We start from the raw sequence: 23,329 nt of genomic DNA on the forward strand, positions 1-23,329 counted from the left end.
TTAGCATTCCTGTTATTATCATCTCAGAACAACCAATCATACAGGTATGAGTAAAAATTCATATCATTTAGGTGCTGTCACAAAATGTGATCTCCCATGCAGCACACCTACAATATTTTTGTGATATCTGTCATGTAGTCTAATAGGAACATTTTCTGCATTAACCATCTACAATCTGTCCCCATTACATGCATGTTTGCAGTACAATGGATGTCATCAAATGTTTCTCAGTTTTTTTTTCTGAACTGAACTGTGGTTTGTCTGTCTACATTGTGCTCTCTCACACCTGTCAGATGTTGATGGAGCAGCTCTTTGTCAGCCAGAATGACCTTTTATCATGACAGCTGGTGTCTCCGCTGTGCATGGGAAATAAAGATGTGTGAAATATTGATCAGGACTCATCCTGTAAAAATGATGCCAGTGTTGAGAGATGAAAGTATGGGTGAGTGGTACAGTATGACCAGAATTTTAAAGAACCGTATATCTTATACCTTATCCATACCCTTGAGGTATGAAAGCAGCAAACTCACAGTTCTTTTTCTTTACACATTTTGTGGTTTGCAGAACCTAACACCGACACGGAAAGTGAAATTTTGCAAGACAATCATTTAAGTGATATCTGTCAGATATTCCTAACATTATATGTGAGATGTTCCAAAAAATCACTTGCAAAACACCTTTAATGTGGCGTGTTTGAGAGCTTTATCATTTTTATTCGTGCTTCTTTACCTGCTTAAACTGCCTCTGTCTAGAAATCTTCTTTTCAGCTTTGATAAAGTTTTTGAGACATAAATGCCAGAGAAGAAACACTTTTGGCAAAATGGCTCTATAAGGAACCTCCTACAAACCTTTCTTTTCCACTCAAGGTTTATGTGAAAAGGGTTTTTTAAGATTATAAAAAGGTAGGAAATTGTTCATTTCACTTAATGGTTCTTTGAGGAACCAGAGTGGTTCTTCTATGGCAGTGTTTCTCAATCCTGGTCCTCGAGTACCCGGGTAATTCTTACGAAAACTGGGTTTTAAACATGTCAAGCATGAAAATGTAAAAATTGCTTAAATTTACTTTTTTTCCCACCAGACATTGAAAAACAAAGTCTGGAGTAAATGGGAACATTAATTTAAAAACTTTTACTTATCATTTAACACTTTTTGTAACATAATTTTAAAAATTTGTCCTAAAAAATTTCATTACCGCAACAGTCAGAAAACATCAACACTGACATATTTTCAAAATGACATGACAAACCTGAAAGAACATAATTTGGAGATTCTGCACATGCATTTAAAATCAAAGTATTATGCTTCTATTACTTAAATTAACCTTTAATAAGCATCTGTTGCGGTAATGATAATCAAAATGTTGTGTAAGCATTCTGACAAGACAATATTTCAAATTAACTGTAAAAAAATGATCTTACTTGGTAGCCATCTTGAAGTAACTGGTCCATGTGCTTGGTCACTCAAAATCAAACTTTATTTAAATTCTGTATGTGTGCTTAAACTGTTCTCAAAAAGTGTTGCGGAGGATGAGAACATCAGCCATGGACACATCATTTTCCTAATTTTTCTTCATTATTATTATACATGAATATTCAGTAAATATTTTTTTCTGTCATCTAAAGTAGTCTAGCAAAACATTCATTTATTTTTTTCTTAATATTTTTGTGTTAATTTGATTAAATTACAACATAACACATGTTCAAACACAGCCGGACACATTGCGGTAATGAGAATTTCAGCAGAAAATAAGATAAAATTTACAATTATAATTTTTATGTTGAAATCACACATTGTGCAAGGTAGAACACAGTATTGTGTTAATTCTGATGCTTTTTAATGTTACTATATTACACATTTTACAGCTAAAATCATTAGTGCCGTGGTGTTTCAATGGTTTCGTGAGAATCACCCACCCCCTCCTAGAATGTTTTAGTTGTCTCCTTATTTAATAAACCTGATTTAACTTATCCACTTGTTAGGGAGACATGTTAACCATTCTGGAAGTAGGCTAATGAGTTGTATCAGGTGTTTTAAATAAGGAGACATCTACAACTTTTAAAGGGGACCAGGATTGGGAAGGCACTGTTTTGTAGAACCTTTAGTAGTGCCTATTTTTAAAAGTGTAAACGAAGTTGATGTTGTGATGGTGTGTTCAAGCCCCTCTAAAAAGTTTGCATTTACAGAAGAGTTGGGAAGTCGTTATTACAGCATCATAAATGTTCAAGACTTTTCATTTTTGTAAAACCCGGAATATAGAGTTAGCATCTACCGGTTTCATTGTTCCGAACTTAATGTTTTTTTTTATGGGATTTCAAGATATTTTCAATTCTTAGGGCCGATTCACACCGGCTGCGTGGCGTATCTGTTGCATGTCAGTTGCGTGGCGGCTGCGTCGCGTTTTCTGTGTCTGTACATACCAGAAGCGTGCCTGACGCAGCGCTAACGCTGACATGCGTTATAGGTGACATATATTTTGCCTGGAAACGCTTCCAAGACGCTTGCGTGTGGCGTGAAAAATAGGCGTCGGTCCTATTCCTAGCATGCACGCGTTTTCGGCGCGCGGCTCGAGCCGCGCCTGAGACGTGCGTGTCATGCAGGCGGTGTAAACTGTCAAACCTGCTAACATGGGAGCCTAAATAAAAACGGACACGCCACGCAGCTGAGACGCACACGCCATGCAGCCGGCGTGAATCGGCCCTTACAGCGACATAAAACACACCATTAATATTCTCATTTATGACTTTCTTAAAGCTTTAACGTCTCTTTAAAAGGGTGGTTGCTAACAAGTTGCAACATGGGACTCGATTACGCGTCATGGTGAAATTTTTTTTTTATAAACAAATCTCAAATAAAACTTAATTTTGAAGAAACTATGACAGAAAAATGAACACATGCTAGTGCTATATAGCGTTACTATCACAGGTGCTTGTAACGTTAACCAGATATTAAAATGCCACAATAACCAGTGTTGGGGAAAGATACTTTTAAAAGTAATGCAGTACAATATTAAGTTACTCCCATAAAAGTAACTAATTGTGTTACTTAGTTTTAATGGAAAGTAATGATTACGTTACTTTTTAGTTACTTTTTCTTGGCTGAGGCTTGATCTCTTCTTAGGCCTTGCAGGTGTTTTTTTTTTTTAGGAATGAAAAGTTCGGCATTCAGAAATTGCATTTTTCATCACAAAAATGTTGAGGTCTGGCCTGCCATCTCAGTTTCGGACTTAAACTGAATTAATTAAACTAAAAAAGTAACTTGCATTACTTTAAAAAAAGTAACTCAAATATTAATGTGTAAATTTAAAAAGTAATGCGTTACTTCACTCGTTACTTCAGAAAAGTAATATTATTACGTAATGCACATTACTTGTAATGCGATACCCCCAACACTGACAATAAATAATCCCACATGGTTCATTTTTTTTCGTGAACGATCGATTCGTCAATGCCACGTTTGAGTACTCGATTACTCATGCCCATCCTTTAAACGTCATCATGCATGAACATCTCAAAAATATGTCATCCCTGTGGCACTCTTTTATGAAGTAACTACTTAACTTTTTACTCCTGAAGTCACATCTTTTGTAGTGTTTCTAAGTGACTTTGCTGCATTTATGTTGCACGATGGGGAATTCCTTTATTACTTTCTTTTGGTTTGTGACCATAATCTTTTCATGCTTTTTCAAGTGTAAATAAATGATAGTACATTGTAGGGGTGGGCGATAAACCGGTAGACATGATTAACCGGTATAAAATGGTCAACCGATTGAGATTTTGGACTATCGTCACTATCTAGGTTACGCGCACATGTCACGCTCCTGTGCATGTGCTTACGAAAGCGTAATGTTTGTACATGTATTTAAGCACCGCAGTTTTAAAACAATTTATTTTAAGCTATTGAAACAAACAACAGCTCTACAGTATATGCGTGCGCTCTTTCTGTGTGTGAGGACCACCCAAGTCTTAAATACAGAATTATTAACATTTCTATGGTATTAAAGATTTTAATCACAGAAAAACCTTATTAGAACATAAATAAACTCTACCGTGATACATATCGTTTTCATGATACTAAACGAATCCTATCGTGATAGAAGATTTTGGTCATATCGCCCACCCCTAGTACTGTAGATTGTTGCCATTTTAACTCCATGTATAGGGCTTTTTTCAAAATCAGTAATGAGTTACCTTGCTGTCTACTGCTTACACAGACAGCCTTCCAAAACTAGGTTTTGAAAAAAGCTCTTTCATTTTTTTAAAATCCGCAATTATAATCAGAATGAGCTCTTGTACACAAGGAGTATTCTCTATTATTTGACATCCAAATAAAACAGCAGACACATGATAATAAAAATTGCGTAGTAAAATATTTATAAAAACATATGAAGAGATAAAGGAAACATCCTCCTGTGATAATGTAATAAAGTGACTTGCAGGGTACACACAGCACTCACATTACCCAGCACGTCCGCCAACGCTCTTCCTCAAATAAAATCAATTACAGATAGTAAGAGGGTGGAATTGGGGGTGTGGGTGCGTTTTGTGCACTTACAGCTGTTAGCGGTGATCTTTGCAATTTGAACAAACCCTTTACCGTAAGGATAGCTTTGTGCTATGGATGTAAATGACTTGCAACATGACGTCCCAAAAAACACTTTTTGTTCCTCAATTTTCAAGGCTGATAGATAACCATGTCAGGACCCAGCATGCTTAAGCATTGCATTCCACTTTGGCTTACGCTCTTGTTTAACATGCCGAGCAGCTTTTAAAACAAAAATCTTCTCAGATGGATTTTTATTGTGCCTCATTACACAGAGAGTCATTTATCACACACTACAGTAGATGTTGGGCGATGTGAGATGCTATAGTGACACAGCTACTGGAATACAGTGGTAATTAGTGATGATAAAGCCTAATTTTGTCATGTGGGTGTAAGATTGAGCCCTGAAGCACATTTATAGTTCTTTCCACATCTGTTTGTTGTGCTTTGCCTTATTAAATGGATAACCTGAAACCCAAGTATTGATTCTGTTTTAATTGCTTAGTTTTTCACCATTAAATCCATAAGGACATCCTGTTTAGAAATGTGTTTGGTATCAAGTATTAATTGTTGGTTTTAGATTGACTGCATGGAGAGAGCAAAGTACACGTTGAAAAGTTAACTCCAGTAAGTTTTATTTAATTTTTTTTTAAACCAGAGGCATTATGGCACACAACAGACTTCTAGATTCTGTTTTGAAAAGTCTTGTGAAAACATGTTTAGTATGGGTTTTGTGGACTTATATCAGTGACTTAAAAATTTAGCTTTTTCAAAAACCATGCATAAAATGTTTCTCTCAAAAATACAAACATGTACATACATGTAGCTCATATAATATTGTAGCCCAGTTTGTGCTGAACGCAGTGTTATGAGGCTTTTGCCATTATTATGTTTTACAGCAACTGAAAGAAGACCAAATGTAAGAGCATGTTAGAACTTCTGCCAGTATCCTAGGACCCCAGAGGGTTAACTAAGAAATTAGTAATGATGTGAAATGTTGTAGGTTCAGGGTTCCAGGCTGCCACCAAATGGTGGCATTTTGCCACCAAAATTTGAATTTTACATCCAGTCGCACACCTTTTTTTGTGATGTGACACTGAATTTAAAACAGCATATTGTACTTAATGCATCTATCATCAAAGTATGTATTAGTAATACAGTGGAAATTAGTAGAATTGTGTGCCCCTAAATTTTCTGGTTGCGCCCCTAAAATTTTCAGTTGGAGGCCACTGTGCTCCTAGTGAAAATAGTTAGTCTGGAGGCCTGAGGTTTTTTTTTGTGCTGGACCAGAATATTCAAATATTTGTTTGGTTGGTTGGCATTCGATTTTCAATTTTAAGATTCACATTATTGTCGTTAATGCACAGGATGCCAAGCAGGAAGTGAGCTTTACACTTCCGCTTTATAGGTTGCGGTATGGCACTGAGAGACCCCACAAGAAGAAGATTGCGCTTGATTGGCTAGAGGCTTGGCAGATGTTCTGCTTTAACGTTAATAATATTGTCAATAACGTTAAAAAAAATTCTCAAAAACACGACTTGCTTCACAAGACATTAATATGTCACCAGGAGTCATGAGGATTATGTTTGTGTTGGAGACATCTGCTTTTGAGCTATTAAAATGGCTGATCCGTTGACTTGCATTATATGACAGAGCACTGGGGTTTCTGCAAAATATCTTTGATTACTACCGAAGTTTCGAAGCTCAAAAACTGGTATTCAGATCAGCCTTAGTTTTTTGCATCTGTCTGAAAGGACATAAATGATAAGTGGACAAAAACGATTTGTTTATTCATATTTCATACTTCATACCTTATTAAACTGACTATCGGCATGCTGTCTGTAGAAAAAAGTTTTTACTTGATGTATCAATATTATCACAAAGTAGTAACGTTTGAACTAACTAAAAGTATATGCTTGTCGTCAGGTCCATGGGGCAGGTGTATGGGCAACGAGTGCGGTCCAGGTGGGAGTCAGAGTCGGGCGGTGTGGTGCGCCCATGTGGAGGGCTGGACGACCCTTCACACCAACTGTCCTCAATCCACACGGCCGGCCAACCAGCAGAGCTGCTTTCGCGTCTGCGACTGGCACAAGGATTTGTACGACTGGCAGCTTGGTGTGTGGAACCAATGCGTTCCCATATCTTTGCGCACAGGTACCGGACACGCAAGGTTATGCTCACAAGGCGAAGAGGGCATCCAAACCCGGGAGGTGACCTGTGCGCTCAAGGCCGATGGGTCGTTGGCCGACGATGCCATCTGCGAGTACTTTGAACCCAAACCCCGGCAGGAACAAGCCTGTCTCATCCCCTGCCCTCAGGACTGCGTGGTGACCGAATTTACCCCATGGACCACGTGCTCCAAGACCTGCGGGCTGGGTCTGCAAAACCGCGTGCGCTCCGTGTTGGCGCCCCCGCTTTTCGGCGGACTTTCTTGCCCAAATCTGACGGAGTTCCAGACGTGTGCTCCAAGGGCCTGCGAGGGCAGAGAGACGGTGTTTAATCTTAGAGTTGGCGGGTGGAGCGAGTGCAAACTGCCACCACAACCAGCACCGTTGCCGACGACCTCCTCCTCCATGGCCCCCCCACGCGCCGTCCGGCAGGCTCGGCGGCGGAAAGGAAAAGCAAGGAAAGCTAACAGAGACCCAGAGATGCGTGAGCTCATCAAGAACAAGAGGAACCGCAACAGGCTGAATCGACCGGATGTGGATCTCTGGAATATCGAAGCTGGCTACCAGTTTCGGCAGGTGGTTTGTGTCCATCGAAATGGAAGTACTGTATCACTCGGGTGAGTCGATTCTAGACACCACTTTTTACTATTTTTCATGGGAAGAAAGTAATTAAATTATTTTATTTACTTTTTATCTTTATATATGCACATTAAATATGCAGATGTGTGCATTTTTTGTAATTCTATAGTATGTGCATGCCTCTTCATTGAGCATTTTAATTCAAATAATTGACAAAAAGAAAAAAATACTTGGGACACTAGCCCTATGAAACAATATGAGGTTGGGCCCCCTACCACACCCATTTTGTACCAAACATACAAGCAAACCTAGCTATATGGGGGGGGGGCATTTTGCCGGAAATGCAAAAAGCAAGTGGTAGCGTTGTTTAATTTGTAACTTTTTGGTAGATACATTTATCATTTCTATTACATTACTACTATTAATTTTACTACTAATTAAAATGATCTCTGGGGTCCCAAAAGTGTGTGGGCCCTTATGCTACATTCACACCAGCCACGGTAGAGGCGTCAAGCACTAGTGATTTCAATGTTAAGTCAATGTAAAGACGCATTTACGCGTGTCTGGAGGTCTCGAGGCGCGAATGAGGCGTTTAGCACAGCGCAGTAGATGCGATTCCGTCTCATTCGCGCTAATAACGCGAATTGAGTGTTGCCGCAGGAAATGCGCGAGTTAAATGCAGGAAACACGCGAGTTGAACTTTGGCGGAAAACGCGCCATGTTAACCAATCAGGAGCTTGCTCTAGTAGTGACGTGATTACAGGAAGCGTGCGGAGTCGCAGAAGCCCCTCCCGTGACGCGATTTTCTGCGTAAATGTCTCGAATGACTAGAATTTCGCGCAAATGAAGGGAGTTAACTCAAAATGTTCAAGTGTCCAACTACGCGCAAATAGCGCGTTTTAACCGCCTCTACCGCGTCTCGTGTAAACCCACATTTAGAATCATCTTAACTTTCTTCCTTAGTGGCGCCCCTGCCCACAGGCAAAAATTTTTTGTTTGAAAAAATGTGTTTTCCTGTTAGTTCTCCATAGAAAAAAATACTTTACCATCTTACACCTGCACAAATTCCCATTCTGGTCCAGGCTGATTTATACTGGTGTTACTGCTCAAACTGGCAGGCCAGACATGCCCAGAGTCAACTCAGTTCAACTCTACATGCACATGGTGTATGTTATAATACAGCCCAGCCCAGAGTTTACTTCTTAATAGGGCTTTTACAGTCTATAATATTCATTAATATTAAAATAAAGGTCATGTCCTGATGCATTATTTATCTGAAGTGCATGGATTGAGCTGCATTTTCTTGCTAAAAGAAGCTAAACGTGTTTCAAAGTTTGATTTCAGGCACTGATTTGACATGACCTTAATCAATCAATATTAAAGATATCAAGAATAAATATTCGTAACATTATGTAGGATGGTTTTATGTAGAAAACAATACTTTACTAAAATGACTTTAGCTGGGTTTTCACAGACTGGGTCACAAATGAGTCTTAACTTGGGGATTCCAGTGTTTTCACATTCAGTCAGTGGTTGACAATAAGGAATGATGAATGTATGACTCGTCTGGGTCTTAGCTGTGCTGTCAAACACTCCTACACTCGATGTCTATTTTCAACTATAGAGATGACAACTGTATATTTGCCAGCAGCAGATTCAGTGACACAGCAGGGGTTTATGCCAGAACTTTCCTCGGAGTATTAAAGGAGTTTAGTAGTAATTTTTGTGCAGAAGTTTTGGTCTTATTTGTCTCAAAAGTGCTGCGTTTGCTTTTGTTTTTGTTGAAGGTAGTACAAAAAAGGGGTAAATGTACTATTTTATTTAAAACTTCTGCTTTGCACAAAATGTGCAAAGTTGAGTCTTGTGCAGGCAATTTTACATTAAATTTTGATTTATGTTTTTCGGGGGAGTTTTGGCAGATGCTTTACTTGGTTTAAAACACCACCGTTTTTCAATATTACACAATGTTTTTACCTTAACATGGATGAATTAATATCTTTTTTCAATGTGTGCACTTTTAATCTTTGTACAGCGGTTCTTGAATGTGTTAGCATTTAGCCTAGCCCCATTCATTCCTATGGCTCAAAACAAAAGTTTTATTTTGTGCCATCATACTTACTGGTGTAACTACTCATGTAACAGTCTTTAAATAGGGAAAACATGGAAGTGTTTGTTGGCTTCTAAATTCATCCCTGTTTGGAGCCATAGGAATGAATGGGGCTAGGCTAAATGCTAACACATTCACGACACTCTGTACAAAGATTAAAAGTGCACGCATTGAAAAAAGATAGGCATGTATTAATGCATCTAAGTTGAGGTAAGAACATAGTAAAATATTGAAAAACAGTGGTGTTTTCCTTTAAAGTCCATGTAAAGTCATTTTAGAGAATTGTTTTAAAATAAATGTTAGAAATGTATTGCTTAAACACGTTAAAAAGACTGTGAGCGACTTAGTACTGAATTGTGGAGTTACACCCTTAAACATTTATTTCCACATTTCTGTATAAAGGATTACTTGGGTGGGGCTAAAGCGCCCCTAACACAATCATAAGGGCCCATTTAGGCTGTAGCGGTATTTGAAAGTCGTAAGTGATCGGCAGCTTACCCGTGAGTGGGTGTGGTTTTAGCACAGATAGTGGACACGCCCCCAGCATTTGAGAGCAAGAATGCTTATTTTATTTTCTTGGTGGTTTTATCATTCAAATTTGTCTGGGTGGTAAATAACACATTTTTCTGTGATATTAATATCACTTTACATAAACTTGAAATCACATTCTGGGTATATGTGTTTTCCCTTATGCAAGTTTACCAAAACAAAAAAAAATGAAACAAAATCTAAGAAAAATATGTTTCAATTCATCTGTTTTATTTGATGTCGCTGTATTACCGCACTGTCATATTTGTAACAAGAATCCTGTAAAAGTTGCATTAGTGTGCTGGTCTTTAATTTCCCAACAGATTCCCAAAATTAGATAATGAAATTGGCCCTGGTGACTCTAGGCTTGAACCTACAGTACAGTATGACTCTTTAAAATTTGGTTACCGATGCTAACTGTTGGAATCACAGAAGCAACCCTTTTTCCCCGGAGCATACATATTAATCTTTGATTTAGTTTATTTTCACCTCTGAAATATTCATAGTTGTTTGGGCAATTCAGATAAGTGGAACAAATGTTTTTAAAGCAGGTACTTTGTAATGAGTCAATAGACATCAAACCATTTACATAATGCCTTTCTCTTTCATTATTTAGTTTTTGTCATTCCAATAAACCTGACAGTTTTAGTGCAATATCTTTAAAGACATCTGAAGTGTTTGTGATTCTTATTATTAGAATATGTGGTTAGAAGAAGTACTTCAGCAGGCGATGTCAAACCGAAGACTGAATATCATATCACTTTTGCTCAACCGATATTCTGCAGAAAATAGCATTGTTTCATTTAGTATAATATTATTATACCCTAATGTTTTTTAAGATTTGATGGAGTTCTTCATAATGCACATGATGCTGCAAATTCTCATGAATCTCCGCAATTCAGTTATTTTTACATAAAACACGAAACATCATTCATATTAAAATGGAAATGAATACTGTATGTGTCTTCGATCTATCAGCTAGCTTAAACGATCACTTATCAAAACGGCATAAAACATTACTGTAAACAGACATGTATATCATGACTTTATATTAAAAATGAGTGAATAGCTCAATATTTTAAAGCACTTCTTATTTGGCCATGATGTCTACTAAAGATCTTTAATCAAAATGTGATGTAAATTTTGCATTGTTTACAATGTTTCAATTGTTTATTTTTGTATTAAAGAGCTCAGATGCAAAACCTTCTATGTGCGACTGACATGTTTTTATGTAAATAAGTATTTTTTATTATTAAGACTCTTAATGGATTCTGCCAACAAACCGGTATTGGGGATTAAGCCAATTGGGATTAAGCATTTTAGTATTTGATGAACGTATAATATGTGCAGAGAGCTTTGGTTAATATCATTATCTCATTTTTGACAGAGGTGGTGTCTGAAAGATTTTTTACTAGGTATTAGATTAAACTAGGGCCGTCAAAATATTAATCGCGATTAATCGCATACAAAAAAGTTTGTTTTTGCATAATACATGTGTGTGCACTGTTATTATTTTGTATATATAATACACACACATGCATGTTTGTATTTTAGAAACATTTTAATGTGTGTACGTATATTTTTATGTATTTATTTATTTTTACATATATTTTATATTATAAATAAAATGTACATAAATAAAAAAATTCTTACATTTGTACATGTATGTATGTGTGTGTTAATTTATATATAATAATTACATACAATGCACACGCCAATATATGAAGAGTTTCGTTGCAAAACGAGATAAATCAATTTTTTAAAATTTTTCTCAAAACATGTTTATTATTATGTTATCATGTTATTATTTTGTTTTATGGTGCTACTTAGCTGTATTTTTTAAGTTATGAACGTTTAAATCAAAACAAACCAACTGCAGTTGCATTGAAATTAATTGGAATGTACAACCAAAAAACGAGATTTCTGAACAATTAAAAAAACGGTGGTTATCTCGTTTTGCAACGAAACTCTTCATATGCAGTTTTATTTTGTATGCAATTAATCGTAACGAGATTAAAATTTTAACATTTTAAACTGAATAGCTGTTCAAGAGAAATTAATGTTTTTATTTATGTTACGTTAAATAATAGTAAATGTAAATATGTACATTAAAGGATTAGTCCATTTTATTAAAAGAAAAATCCAGATAATTTACTCACCACCATGTCATCCAAAATGTTGATGTCTTTCTTTGTTCAGTCGAGAAGAAATTATGTTTTTTGAGGAAAACATTGCAGGATTTTTCTAATTTTAATGGACTTTAATAGAGCCCAACATTTAATACTTAACACTTATCAGTTTTTTTCAACGGAGTTTCAAAGGACTATAAACAATCCCAAACGAGGCATAAGGGTCTTATCTAGCAAAACGATTGTCATTTTTGACAATAAAAATAACAAATATACACTTTTAAAGCACAACTTCTCATCATGTAGATCCGGTCGTGATGCGCCAGCTGACCCCACGCAATAGGTCATGACGTCATGAGGTCACAGAGGACGAATGCGAAACTCCGCCCCAGTGTTTACAAGCGTCTTGATAGAGGACCGTTCCTACATTGTTGTATGTCAACTGATACTAATTAATGTCTTTGTGTCAGTTCATTGTTTACAATGGTATGCAACTGTGCGTTTTATATATGTAACACGTGACCTCCCTACGTCACTACGCATTTACGTTAGGTCGCGCTGGATCGGATCCAGACGAAAAGTTGTGGTTTAAAAGTACATATTTTTTTATTTTTCTTGTCAAAAATGACAATCGTTTCACTAGATAAGACCCTTATGCCTCGTTTGGGATTGTTTATAGTCCTTTGAAACTCAGTTGAAAAAAACTGTTAAGTGCTGAGCCAAGCATCAAATGTTGGGCTCTATCAAAGTCCATCAAAACGAGAAAAATCCTGCAATGCTTTCCCCAAAAAACACAATCTCCTCTGGACCGAACAAAGAAAGACATCAACATCCTGGATGACATGGTGGTGAGTAAATTATCTGGATTTTTCTTTTAAGAAAATGGACTAATCCTTTAAGATATCATTTTTTTACTGTCCAACCATGTTATCAGGTAAAATTTGAACAATGCAATTTTTTGTTTAGAGTCAATTTACATTTAATTAACATTTATTCGTTTAGCAGATGCCCGTATCCAAATCAACTTAAAAATCAGAGAGCATTTAACTCTCCCAATTCAGTTTGTGGTATAGTCACAATCTTTTCTGGCTCCAGAATTCCACATTCCAGTTCTGCCAGACACCTGCGGTTACTGCCGACGTTATACCTTGAAAAGAGTTATCGTGCCGTAACACCGCCAACTGTAGCAGGACAATATGGTGTCATTGTGTTGCCAGATTTTTAAGTGTTTTAGAGATCTTAATCTAGGCTGAAAGTGGGCGGAAACAGCGGCTGCTATGAAGTTTATGCGTTTAGGAGTCCACGCTGCCCTGAGGTACCGTTGGCAGCCACGGCACCTAAATGAAGGGTTGCTAAATGAAGCTGCCCTGCGCAGGAAACAGCCTGTAATTAGCTCTAATGGCTCATCGGCTGCGTCGCCTGCGGAGAAAATAACAGAGAAAATTTTGCGTTTATGCTGCAGTTATTGAGCACTGAAACGATTACAAAAGCTTTTGTTCATTGTGGCAACTGCAAATCGAGTTAAAGTTACAAAACATGTTATTGGAGTGTTTTAAGACAAACAATTTGTGACGGTACCATGGTACTATGATTGTGTAAGTTGGTGCTGCTTTTATATACAGTTCTAGTAAATTTATTACACCATCACTCAATGTAAGATTTGTGTCACAGCTGCTCTAAACTAACAGTACTGATGATTACCAAAGTCATTTGTTAATGTTTGTGTATTGGTTAATCCATCAGTATGTACTATAGTAATGTAGTAAGAGCTGTGATTTTGAATCTGTGTTTTGACCCTATATACAGTATATATAGTGACTAGTGAAAGAATGTTCATGAGTGCCAGTGATATTTAATCTTTACTACAGTAAAATATGTTAAATGGGGTTGCAATCTGAATATAATGGGATGAGATATTTTATTATTTTGTAAGCTGTATTTGAAAAACTGTATGTACATCAATAGTAACTGATCAGTCTCTCTGCATCTTTCATCTGTATCAGCCAGTGTCCCCACTGGAGCCTTCCGGAAACATATCAGTCCTGCCTGATGTCCAAAGACTGTGCAGTAAGTGAATGGGGCTCATGGAGTCCCTGCTCGAAGACCTGCGCAGACCCCAGCGCTCAGAAGGGCACACGATCCCGGAGCCGACAGCTCGTACAGCTTCCTGTTGGAGCCGGAGCAGAGTGTCCTCAGCTGGAGGAACATCAAGCCTGTGAGCATGAGGGTACCGTGGTGCCACCCTGTGCCATGTAAGTACCACAGGTTTTCAAAAACTAATCAGGGTTCCCACGGGTCCTTGAAATCCTTGAAAGTTTGTGAATCTGGGGAAAATAATTTAAGTTTTTGAAAATATACATACATAGATACAGGTCATTGAAAGTGCTTGAATCTATTTTATGCAAGAAGTTTTCAGAAAAAATAAAATCATATTATTCCCTGTGTAAATTTTAGCCTTTTAAGCACACGTGCTAAACTGTTTGCTTCAAATGCTTATATATTCTGTATGAGAAAGTTGAGTCTTACCAAATGTTTTTTTTTTGCATAGTTGTGTTTGACACATGAAAACGTCTTGGGTTACGTATGTAACTGTTGTTCCCTGAGGAGGGAACGAGACGCTGCGCCTCCCTTGCCATACTTCCTGCGTCCCTGTAATGCCGTCTTTGGCAATATTTCAGATAGCGATATACTTCCTGGCTCACGCGTCACCCTGTCTTTGTGGTTAAGCCTCACCATTGGTTGAATTTGATATACACATTCAGACACACTTACCCCTGGAGACGTCAAGTGTGTGTCACCGCAGTGACTCAGCGCGAGTTCCCTCAAAAGTGAACTGTAACAATGTATCTTAAAAGGTAACACGATGTAACCTTGCTCTCACTTGAAATGTATCCCCACATTTAGTCCTTGAATTTGAGGGTGTTGGACCTGGAAAGTCCTTGAAAGGTCCTTGAATTTGAAGTTTAATAAGGTGTGGGAACCCTGACTAATGTACCAAATTGTCAGACACTTCATAGTGACTTTTGAAGTTTACATTATATATTTTTATAATTCATAGAATACTGTATGTAGAGTATTGGGATCGCTAGACGAGGGGTTCATGTAGGCTACTTTTTTCATGAAAACCTCTGATTCATTTAGACGGCACAAGGAAGTTATCTGTGGCGCGTGGCCGTCGAGCTCAGTGTAGTATTTGTAAACAATGGCGGGTTAGGACTTAATATCCACGGTCCGTATTTTGTTGTTTTCACATCTGTGGCAAACGGTCGCGAAGTTGCTCGTGACCAAACAACATTGCGTTAGGCGGCGTCAAACGGAACCTGCGTTTGCACGTGCTAAGGACGTCAGCAATTTGGCAAATAGATGGTAAGCTGTTTTAAACAAGTTTGGTGAAGAAATGTGGATGTTAACTTCAGGTTTGCTCGACTTTTAATCACCAGTCTGTGTGTGGAAACATCCCTAAACAGTCCGGGGGTAAACGTGTCACCTGTATAAAGAACTTGTTCGGCCCGATCTGTCAGCGCGGTCTGACGTCGTCCGCGTTCTAAATGCTGGTAATCCTATATTTTTTGTTCACACATAGCGCTTACCGGTAAATAACTGGTAATCTTACAACCTGTCCAGTGTTTCCCACAGGATTTTGAGGAGACTGTGGTGGTGATGACGTCACCCACTAATTAGCATATATGTGATGTCATCATGTCGTGTTTGCATTTGATCTAGTGTTGGCACCTGAAAAATGTTTCACTTCTACTCTTTAATCTGTATCTGTATTTGTTCTGTATTATATATCAAATTATATTTTAAGCCGAATTAAGCTGTTTTAAATAGTGAAATAAAAATGTAAATGGGAATCATGAAAATTCTATTTGTGGGGGCCAGTGTTGATTCTGTGGTGGGCCACCACAAATAAATCAATGTATGGGAAACACTGCTGTCTTACTAGTAAATTGGGAGCACTAATTTACCGGAAAGGTTCTGTTTAAACATGACATGTTAACTGCAATTTACCAGTAAATTACCAGTAAAGACTGTATGTGTGAAAGGGACTATTGTCTGCGGCGCTCTCCTAAGTTTGTTATTTTAACGTGCTACAATACAGTGATGCATAGCACATAGCCGAAAGAAAATAAGACGTTTGTTTTTTATGCGTATTTGTCTTTTTGATTAACATTTTGTATTATGGTTATTTTAGAATTTTAATAGATATTGAAAGTTATAATAAAAAGCTAAACTGTATTTAAAATGCCATTTCATGTCATTTGACGAACTTCTGTTTAAGCCACAACCACTTCCGGTTCACACTGAACACAAATACAGATTAATAATTATAAATAATTTTGAGATTGTTAAAGATACAGATACAAATGCTGACTCCGCTGTACACCCCTAGTATGTACTTCATCATGCAGTGTGAAATGTGATGTAAACTTCTGCTGTATAATAATTATGCATGCAACTCACCTTTAATTAATTGAGAAACTATGTGAAATACTTACAATTCATGCCCCACCGCAAGACTGAAAAATCGTCTAGTGCCAAGGAAATAAATACAAATGTTAACAGGATATAATATGTACACTTTCTTATATATTAATGTAGAGTAAAGTGCAACTCAAAATCCAGATGTAGACATGACAATAATGATGCATGTCTACTACGCCGCTCAGTGCCGCTGGCAACGCTTTCGCTCTGGGGCGTGTTAGTACATTTAGGGCCAGATTTACTGACTGTTTGCGCCAGTGCAAACCATAATTTTGGCGTTAAATACAACTGTTGGGATTTACTAAGGAAGCATAGTGAATAAATAGCGCTGAAAAGATGTGATCTAGTTATTTTTGCGACTGACCTTATTGCATATACATTTCCACAAGATTCTCTTTCAGACGCAAAATTTATGGGAGAAGATTATTTAACCTCTTAAAGCAACACTATGTAGTTTTTTTACCTTTAAATAATGTCTCTAAAATTATTTCAGTGATAGAACAACTTTTAACTGGACAAATTGTACTGTTGCTGCAACCTGAGTAGCCTCCTAGCTGCTACAAGCAGACTCTGAAAGTGGCGGTGGAGGGTAGGAAACACAGCCCCGCCCCTCCCCCTGCCTGCAGAAGAGTGTCTGATACCAGGCACTGTTGCGCTTTTCAACCACATGGGGGAGCTGTAAGTCATTTTTACATGGAAACTACATAGTGTTGCTTTAAGGCCTGGATGTGTGTGTGTTAGCATTTAGCCTAGCCCCATTCATATGGCTCCAAGCAGGGATGAATTTGGAAGCCACAGGACACTTCCATGTTTTCCCTATTTAAAGACTGTTGCATGAGTGGTTACACGAGTAAGTAAGGTGGTACAAAATAAAACTTTTGTTTGGAGCCATAGGAATGAATTGAGCTAGGCTAAATGCTAACACATTTACGAAGCGCTGTACAAAGATTAAGCGCACGCATTGGAAAAAGATAGGTATGTATTAATTCATCTAAGGCGAGGTAAGAACATAGTAAAATATTGAAAAATAGTGGTGTTTTCCTTTAAATCACCCGCAACTCATCAGCTCTGCTTATTTGCGACCCTGAACTAATTTGCGCTGCTGTTGGTAGATTGCTTTGGTCTTTATGGAAATCAGCATTGCGCCTGTTTTATTAAATTTGCGCCTTTTTTAGTAAATGAAGAGTTTGGTTCCAAAACACAATAAATCCATTTTGACAAATTTTGGTAAAAACGTGTTTTCTATACCAAGAAAGTGACCAAATGAAAACAACTTTTTTTCTGTTACAAACTTTCACATAGCATCTTTAGGTTATATAAACATAAAAAATTCAAATCCATAACTTGATTTTCAAAGATTTATTATAAAAACTGATTATTTTTTCCACAAAATGCAATAAATCCATGACAAGTTTTTATTCAAAATGTTATCAATCTATTGAATCAATCGCCTATATAAATATGCATTCATCTTTGCCATGTTATATTCATTTAATTGACTAGTTGTACACACTAATTAAAAATATAAACATTAATGTCATTAATCAAAATACTTACTTTGTCATATTAAGAACACTGTCATTTCTGCGGTTATACTTGACGTCCTCGCTTAACAATTTTCACAGCGATCATCTGTAAAATGTTTTGGTCCTGTTCGATTTTCGTTGACTTTGAGTAAAATTATGGAAAGTTTTTCATAAGATCCTCTGGGGTCAATGTGTTAGCATAAGAAGCTTGATGCTGTCGTGAGAACAAGCACCCGTCTCCCGAGTGCCTCTCAGGGAAATTACTAGATGTTGATGGCTTACGTTTCTTTCCCGTCACAGAAAACCATCACAGGTTTATCAATGCAATTAAAGTATTATTTTGTTTTGTTTGTTGATCACGAAGTACAAAGTAGATGAGGAAAACTAGGACTCCGTGTACTCAGCGCGCCGCCATATTCGTTTACATTGCGTGAATGGTGCACTGTAGGATTTATTGCGTTCTGTAAAAAAGGGGGAGTGGCGCTTATCACATATTGGGAAAAAAGGGAGAAAAGATGACAGAATAACATGACGGATATTGGATTTTGCGTAAAATTAAGAATTTACTTTTAACTACTGACCTGATATATAATACTGATTTTGGCAGTAACTCATTTTTTTCAAAAATGGCGTTTATCGCGTTTTGGAACCAAACTCTTCAAATAACCTGCAGATATTACCACTCTTATCTGTGCTTTTTGGAATTGCGCTCTCGTGCTAATTTGCCCCGTTTAGTAAATCTGGCCCTTTATGTATAGCATGCCTTCGAAAATAATGCTTTTATCTGCGGTTCGCAAACGACACACTTCTGGCGCTATCTACCAGCTAAAGTTTAAAACGGCTGAACAATTCAGCATGTTCAAGACAGATCTAAATAAATCACACACTGATTTATGTTTAATTATCCACCAATAATCCGTGACCAGTCGGAAACTTGCGTCAAATTCTTAGTATGCCTACTTTTCACCGTAATTGGCGGTCGCCTGGCATTTTTCACTTAAAGTCGAGAAGCGCCAAACTTTTTTGATACTCTCGTCTCGACCACTCTCTGATTCACTTTCCCACAATGCACCCTGCGAGCATGGAGCTCAACTTCCATATACATTTTAATGGTTTTGTATCTGTTGGAAATGCCTTGAATTGATGTGATATGCCAAAAATTTTATATCATCTTTCGTATGACGTGTCTATAAACATAGAGAAATATTGTTGCACACATATTCAGGGGATTCAGTTGAGCTCTGTTATGTTTCATCTTTGATGTTTGTTTTATAAATAAATGTGACAACGACTGATATATTAAAGCACTCAATTTATGCGTGACTATAGCATAGGTGAGAAAATTTGGTTTGTGTTTTGAGGTTTTGCCTTGCTGTAACAGTGGTGATTTGCTGTATTCGGTTCTGCTTAACAACAATATTTTAAAAGTAAAAATGTTTACACTTTTGGCAGAATCATCCTGCAGATGCATGACCTACTTAAATTTATCTCTGCATATTAAGAGAGGATAGAGAAAACTATTTTAACCATCATTCTTCACTTTAAACTTTTAGGAGAAACAGTTGAGATATGAGGTTTATCTTTCCTGCGGACAAGTGCATGAAACCAGCACTTTGAAACAGAAGTGCCTTCTCAGCATGGTGAAACTCAAATGCATGGAGTAATGCCTGTATGTATCAGTAAAGCCCGCTGGGAGTCGGTTGACCTGCGTTCTGTGTGAGCGATGATGGCTGTGAGAGTCAGCGGTCCCAGAACAACAGCATATGGAGTCAGAGTGAAACGGATCGGGCCGGTCTGTGGTCCAGAGCCAAGAGGAGGCTGGAAGTGATCTAAGAAGCTCCGTAAAGCTGCTTTAATCTTATTTTCTCACAGATGGCAACGTACTGGCACGGCACCATAGGACACAAAATGCTTTCTGAGTCGCCCACTCATACATTTGTATGTTGACTTTCTGAAGTGTGTAAACACTGTGGCTTTGGATTTTTTAAACATTGCTTTGTTAGTTTGAGCAGCCCGACATACCATTTTCTGGCTAAACCAATGGTGTGAGTTTGGAAAGCCAGTTTGTCCTAACAATTGGTGAAAGAATAGAGGACTTTGTTTTTTAGGAATAATTGTTGTTTTAGCAAATCCATTTGGTGCCACTAGTTTCACAGCAATTCTTAATACTATACCGAAATGACAAATAAGATATGTTTAACAATAATAATAAATTGTGACTTTTGCTTCTTAGGTTTTTACTTTAAAGGGACACCCAACTTAAAAAAGGCTAATTTTCAGCTCCCCTAGAGTTAAACATTTGATTCTTACCATTTTGGAATCAATTCAGCTTATCTCCGGGTCTGGCGGTACCACTTTTAGCATAGCTTAGCATAATTCATTGAATCTGATTAGACCATTAGCATCGCGCCCAAAAATTAATAACGCAATGACAAAATAACAAGGCACAATGATATTACGCAGCACCCGTAAATAGTCCCCTTGGTAACTTTTAATAGCAGGGAACTATTTTCGGCGCTGCGTAACATCATTGCGCCTCCTGCAGCCATGTTACGGCAGCAAAGTCCTTGATTATTACGCCAGAATCAGAGTATAGTTCCCAGCCATATCGGCCTTTTAATTTCCGTTGTTCTTTGTACGCAATGTAAATACAGAAGAGTCAAGTTTTAAGTAGGAAAAATATCCAAACTCTTTGGTTATTTTTAAGCGCGATGCTAATGGCCTAATCAGATTCAATGGATTATGCTAAGCTATGCTAAAAGTGGTAGCGCCAGACCTAGAGATCAGCTGAATGGATTCCAAAATGGTAAAAATTAATTTTCAAAATCATGTCTCAAACTGTGCTCATATTTGTTAACATGCAGTCAACCAAATAGTCTGTGATGAAATTTGAAAGGTCTCTGTATAAGTGTATATTTTCCTAATTATTTTAAGTTTTCTGAAAAAATAATTGTATTGCCTCATGCTCTTACTGTATAACATTGTTTAATTTTAATTCATTCAAAGTATTTTTGCGGAAACATCCAAGACAAAGTCTCATGAAGCCTCCCGAAGGAGCAGTATTGTGGTTTTTAAAGTATTGTGTGTGATTTATATACAATATTACAATATTTCTCGTAATATTAAACATACATGAAACATTCTGTTGCTGTTCAGAGTTAGTCAGGGACTATTTTTCCAGCCGAAGGAGGCTTTTAGTGATTTTACCTAATGAACGCATTGAAACAGATTTTTGTTTTAATATTTGTATTGTGTAGTAACCATTTAATAAAAGCAGTAAGGTATTGCGAATAAGTCCATTCTGAATGGCTTTGACTCCGATTCACAGAACAGCGGCCTTCAGTCGTAACTTATTCACGATCAGTGTTCGAATAGAGGGCTGGGGTGGTCCTGTACCTCCTATAAGCATTGAGGGACACCCTAGTTTTTATTAAAATTAGGGATGCACCGATATGGAATTTTTGGGCGATACTGATAACTCTTTATATTTGGGGGCCGATAACCGATATATATATAGGCCAATAAATATTCATATTATTTTCACAATGAAAAACTCCCAGACCGCAGACATCTTGTCTTTGCGCTAGACTAGCATACTCTTCTTAAGCCTTCAACACGTGTCATCTTCGTGCTATGTCACAGAAAGCACAAATCAAAACTTCACATGGCCAGCAATGAGCAAGTGAAGTGGTTCAACAAACCAAAATAATCCATCATTTATCAGCTTTCATTTATCGGCCTAATTTTGCTATCAGATCGATAACCGATAATATTAAAAATAAGCAGTTATCGGCCGATAACGATATGTCGGCCGATATATCGTGCATCCCTAATTAAAATACTACATGAATTTTTAATTCTCGTGCTGCGCTGCCACAAAGCAGTATTGTTAATTATTTGACCCAATTCCTCGATAACTTATCCAAAAGATTTCTATCAGAAATAAATGTATACTCTCATATCCCCTGGCTGTTTTCTGGAGGAATTGACATATTGTTAGATTTAGGATTGGGTTAGGGGCTTTAAAAAATTTGGAGTTTGAGTTAATGGGAAATTTGGGGTTTCTTTGATTACGTTTAATCCAGTACCAACAAAAATTTTTCATTCAGGATCACATATTACTTTATGAAATCACAGCAACCCTATAATGATGAGGGGGCTGGTGCTTAGCTAGGGGACCCCCATAATCTTTGACATAATTCGTCAAAATAACACTGTTCACGATATACTATCAGTATTGATATATCAGTATTAAGAGCCTTTTGAAAGCAAAGTGCATGGCCGTCTGGATGTTAACTATGATCTTATGTTGGACTATCATCACTTTTTAAGTGTTTCTGGCCTTCAGTGAGCAGCAGTCCATTCACAACAGATAAACACAAGCACCGTTTAGTGCATTTCAGCTTTTGATGGTAAATCCAATTGGATGAATACTTCAATAACACAGTAAAAATGGTGTCTTGTCCTCATTAGCTACAGTAAACAACCAGTGCCTGCTGCTTGTAGAGTACACAAGACTAAAAGCTCCTTTCAGATGTAACCTTTTCTAAGATAAAAAAAATCCTTCAACTGGTTTAATGTACTGTAGATATTAAAAAATACATACAATCTGACCAATGTAGCGGTAGAGACCAAATGAGTGACTTTTTCCATAGTATGGTTTTATTCTAGAACATTTTTATTTTATTGGGCTTTTAAATATTCATAGTTTTGAAGTTATTAGTTTATCATGAGCGATGTGCTAACTCGTGCAATGTGATAGTGACGAATAATGCGAATGCATTGATGTTGTACTTTGGAAATAATGAAAAATGATTGCAGATGCAGTATAATGACCCAAAGAAATATTTAGATTTAACTTTTTTCCCCATTATTTTCAGTTATGCCTGGCGGACCTCAGAATGGAGCGAATGTCGCGTTGACGCACTGCTTAGCCAACAAGACCGCCGGCGTGGAAATCAGACCGGCCTGTGTAGCGGAGGCATGCAGACCAGAGAGGTTTACTGCATCCAGGCCAATGCTGAACTGCTCAACTACATCAATAACAATAAAGAAAAACAAGGTAAGGCACTCCATTTGCCAATATAAGATAACTTACAATGTCATTAGTATTGATTGACAACAAGGGACATCAACATTACACACTCAGCCTTGAAGAGTTGAATTAAATCAGTCGCAACAGCTTCCAGTAAGTAGGAAGTAAATTAACTCTCTCTCTTTATTTAAGCAAAGTGATTTATAGTACACTTAATATAGTAGCAATAGTTC

The 23,329-nt window shown here is 37.4% G+C and overlaps 1 protein-coding gene across 1 annotated transcript in view; it reads left to right on the top strand.

Annotated features, from left to right (window-relative positions):
* Positions 1 to 23,329, top strand: part of thsd7ab (thrombospondin, type I, domain containing 7Ab) — a 162,338-nt gene that overhangs the window by 54,634 nt on the left and 84,375 nt on the right. Inside the window, exons 2-4 of the mRNA XM_055211313.2 lie at positions 6,466 to 7,324; positions 14,054 to 14,302; positions 22,942 to 23,123. Of these exons, the coding sequence (XP_055067288.2) occupies positions 6,466 to 7,324; positions 14,054 to 14,302; positions 22,942 to 23,123 (1,290 nt within the window). The remainder of the gene's footprint in view (positions 1 to 6,465; positions 7,325 to 14,053; positions 14,303 to 22,941; positions 23,124 to 23,329) is intronic.

This window comes from Misgurnus anguillicaudatus, chromosome 10 (assembly GCF_027580225.2).
Source record: "Misgurnus anguillicaudatus chromosome 10, ASM2758022v2, whole genome shotgun sequence".
Classification (NCBI taxonomy): Eukaryota; Metazoa; Chordata; class Actinopteri; order Cypriniformes; family Cobitidae; genus Misgurnus; species Misgurnus anguillicaudatus.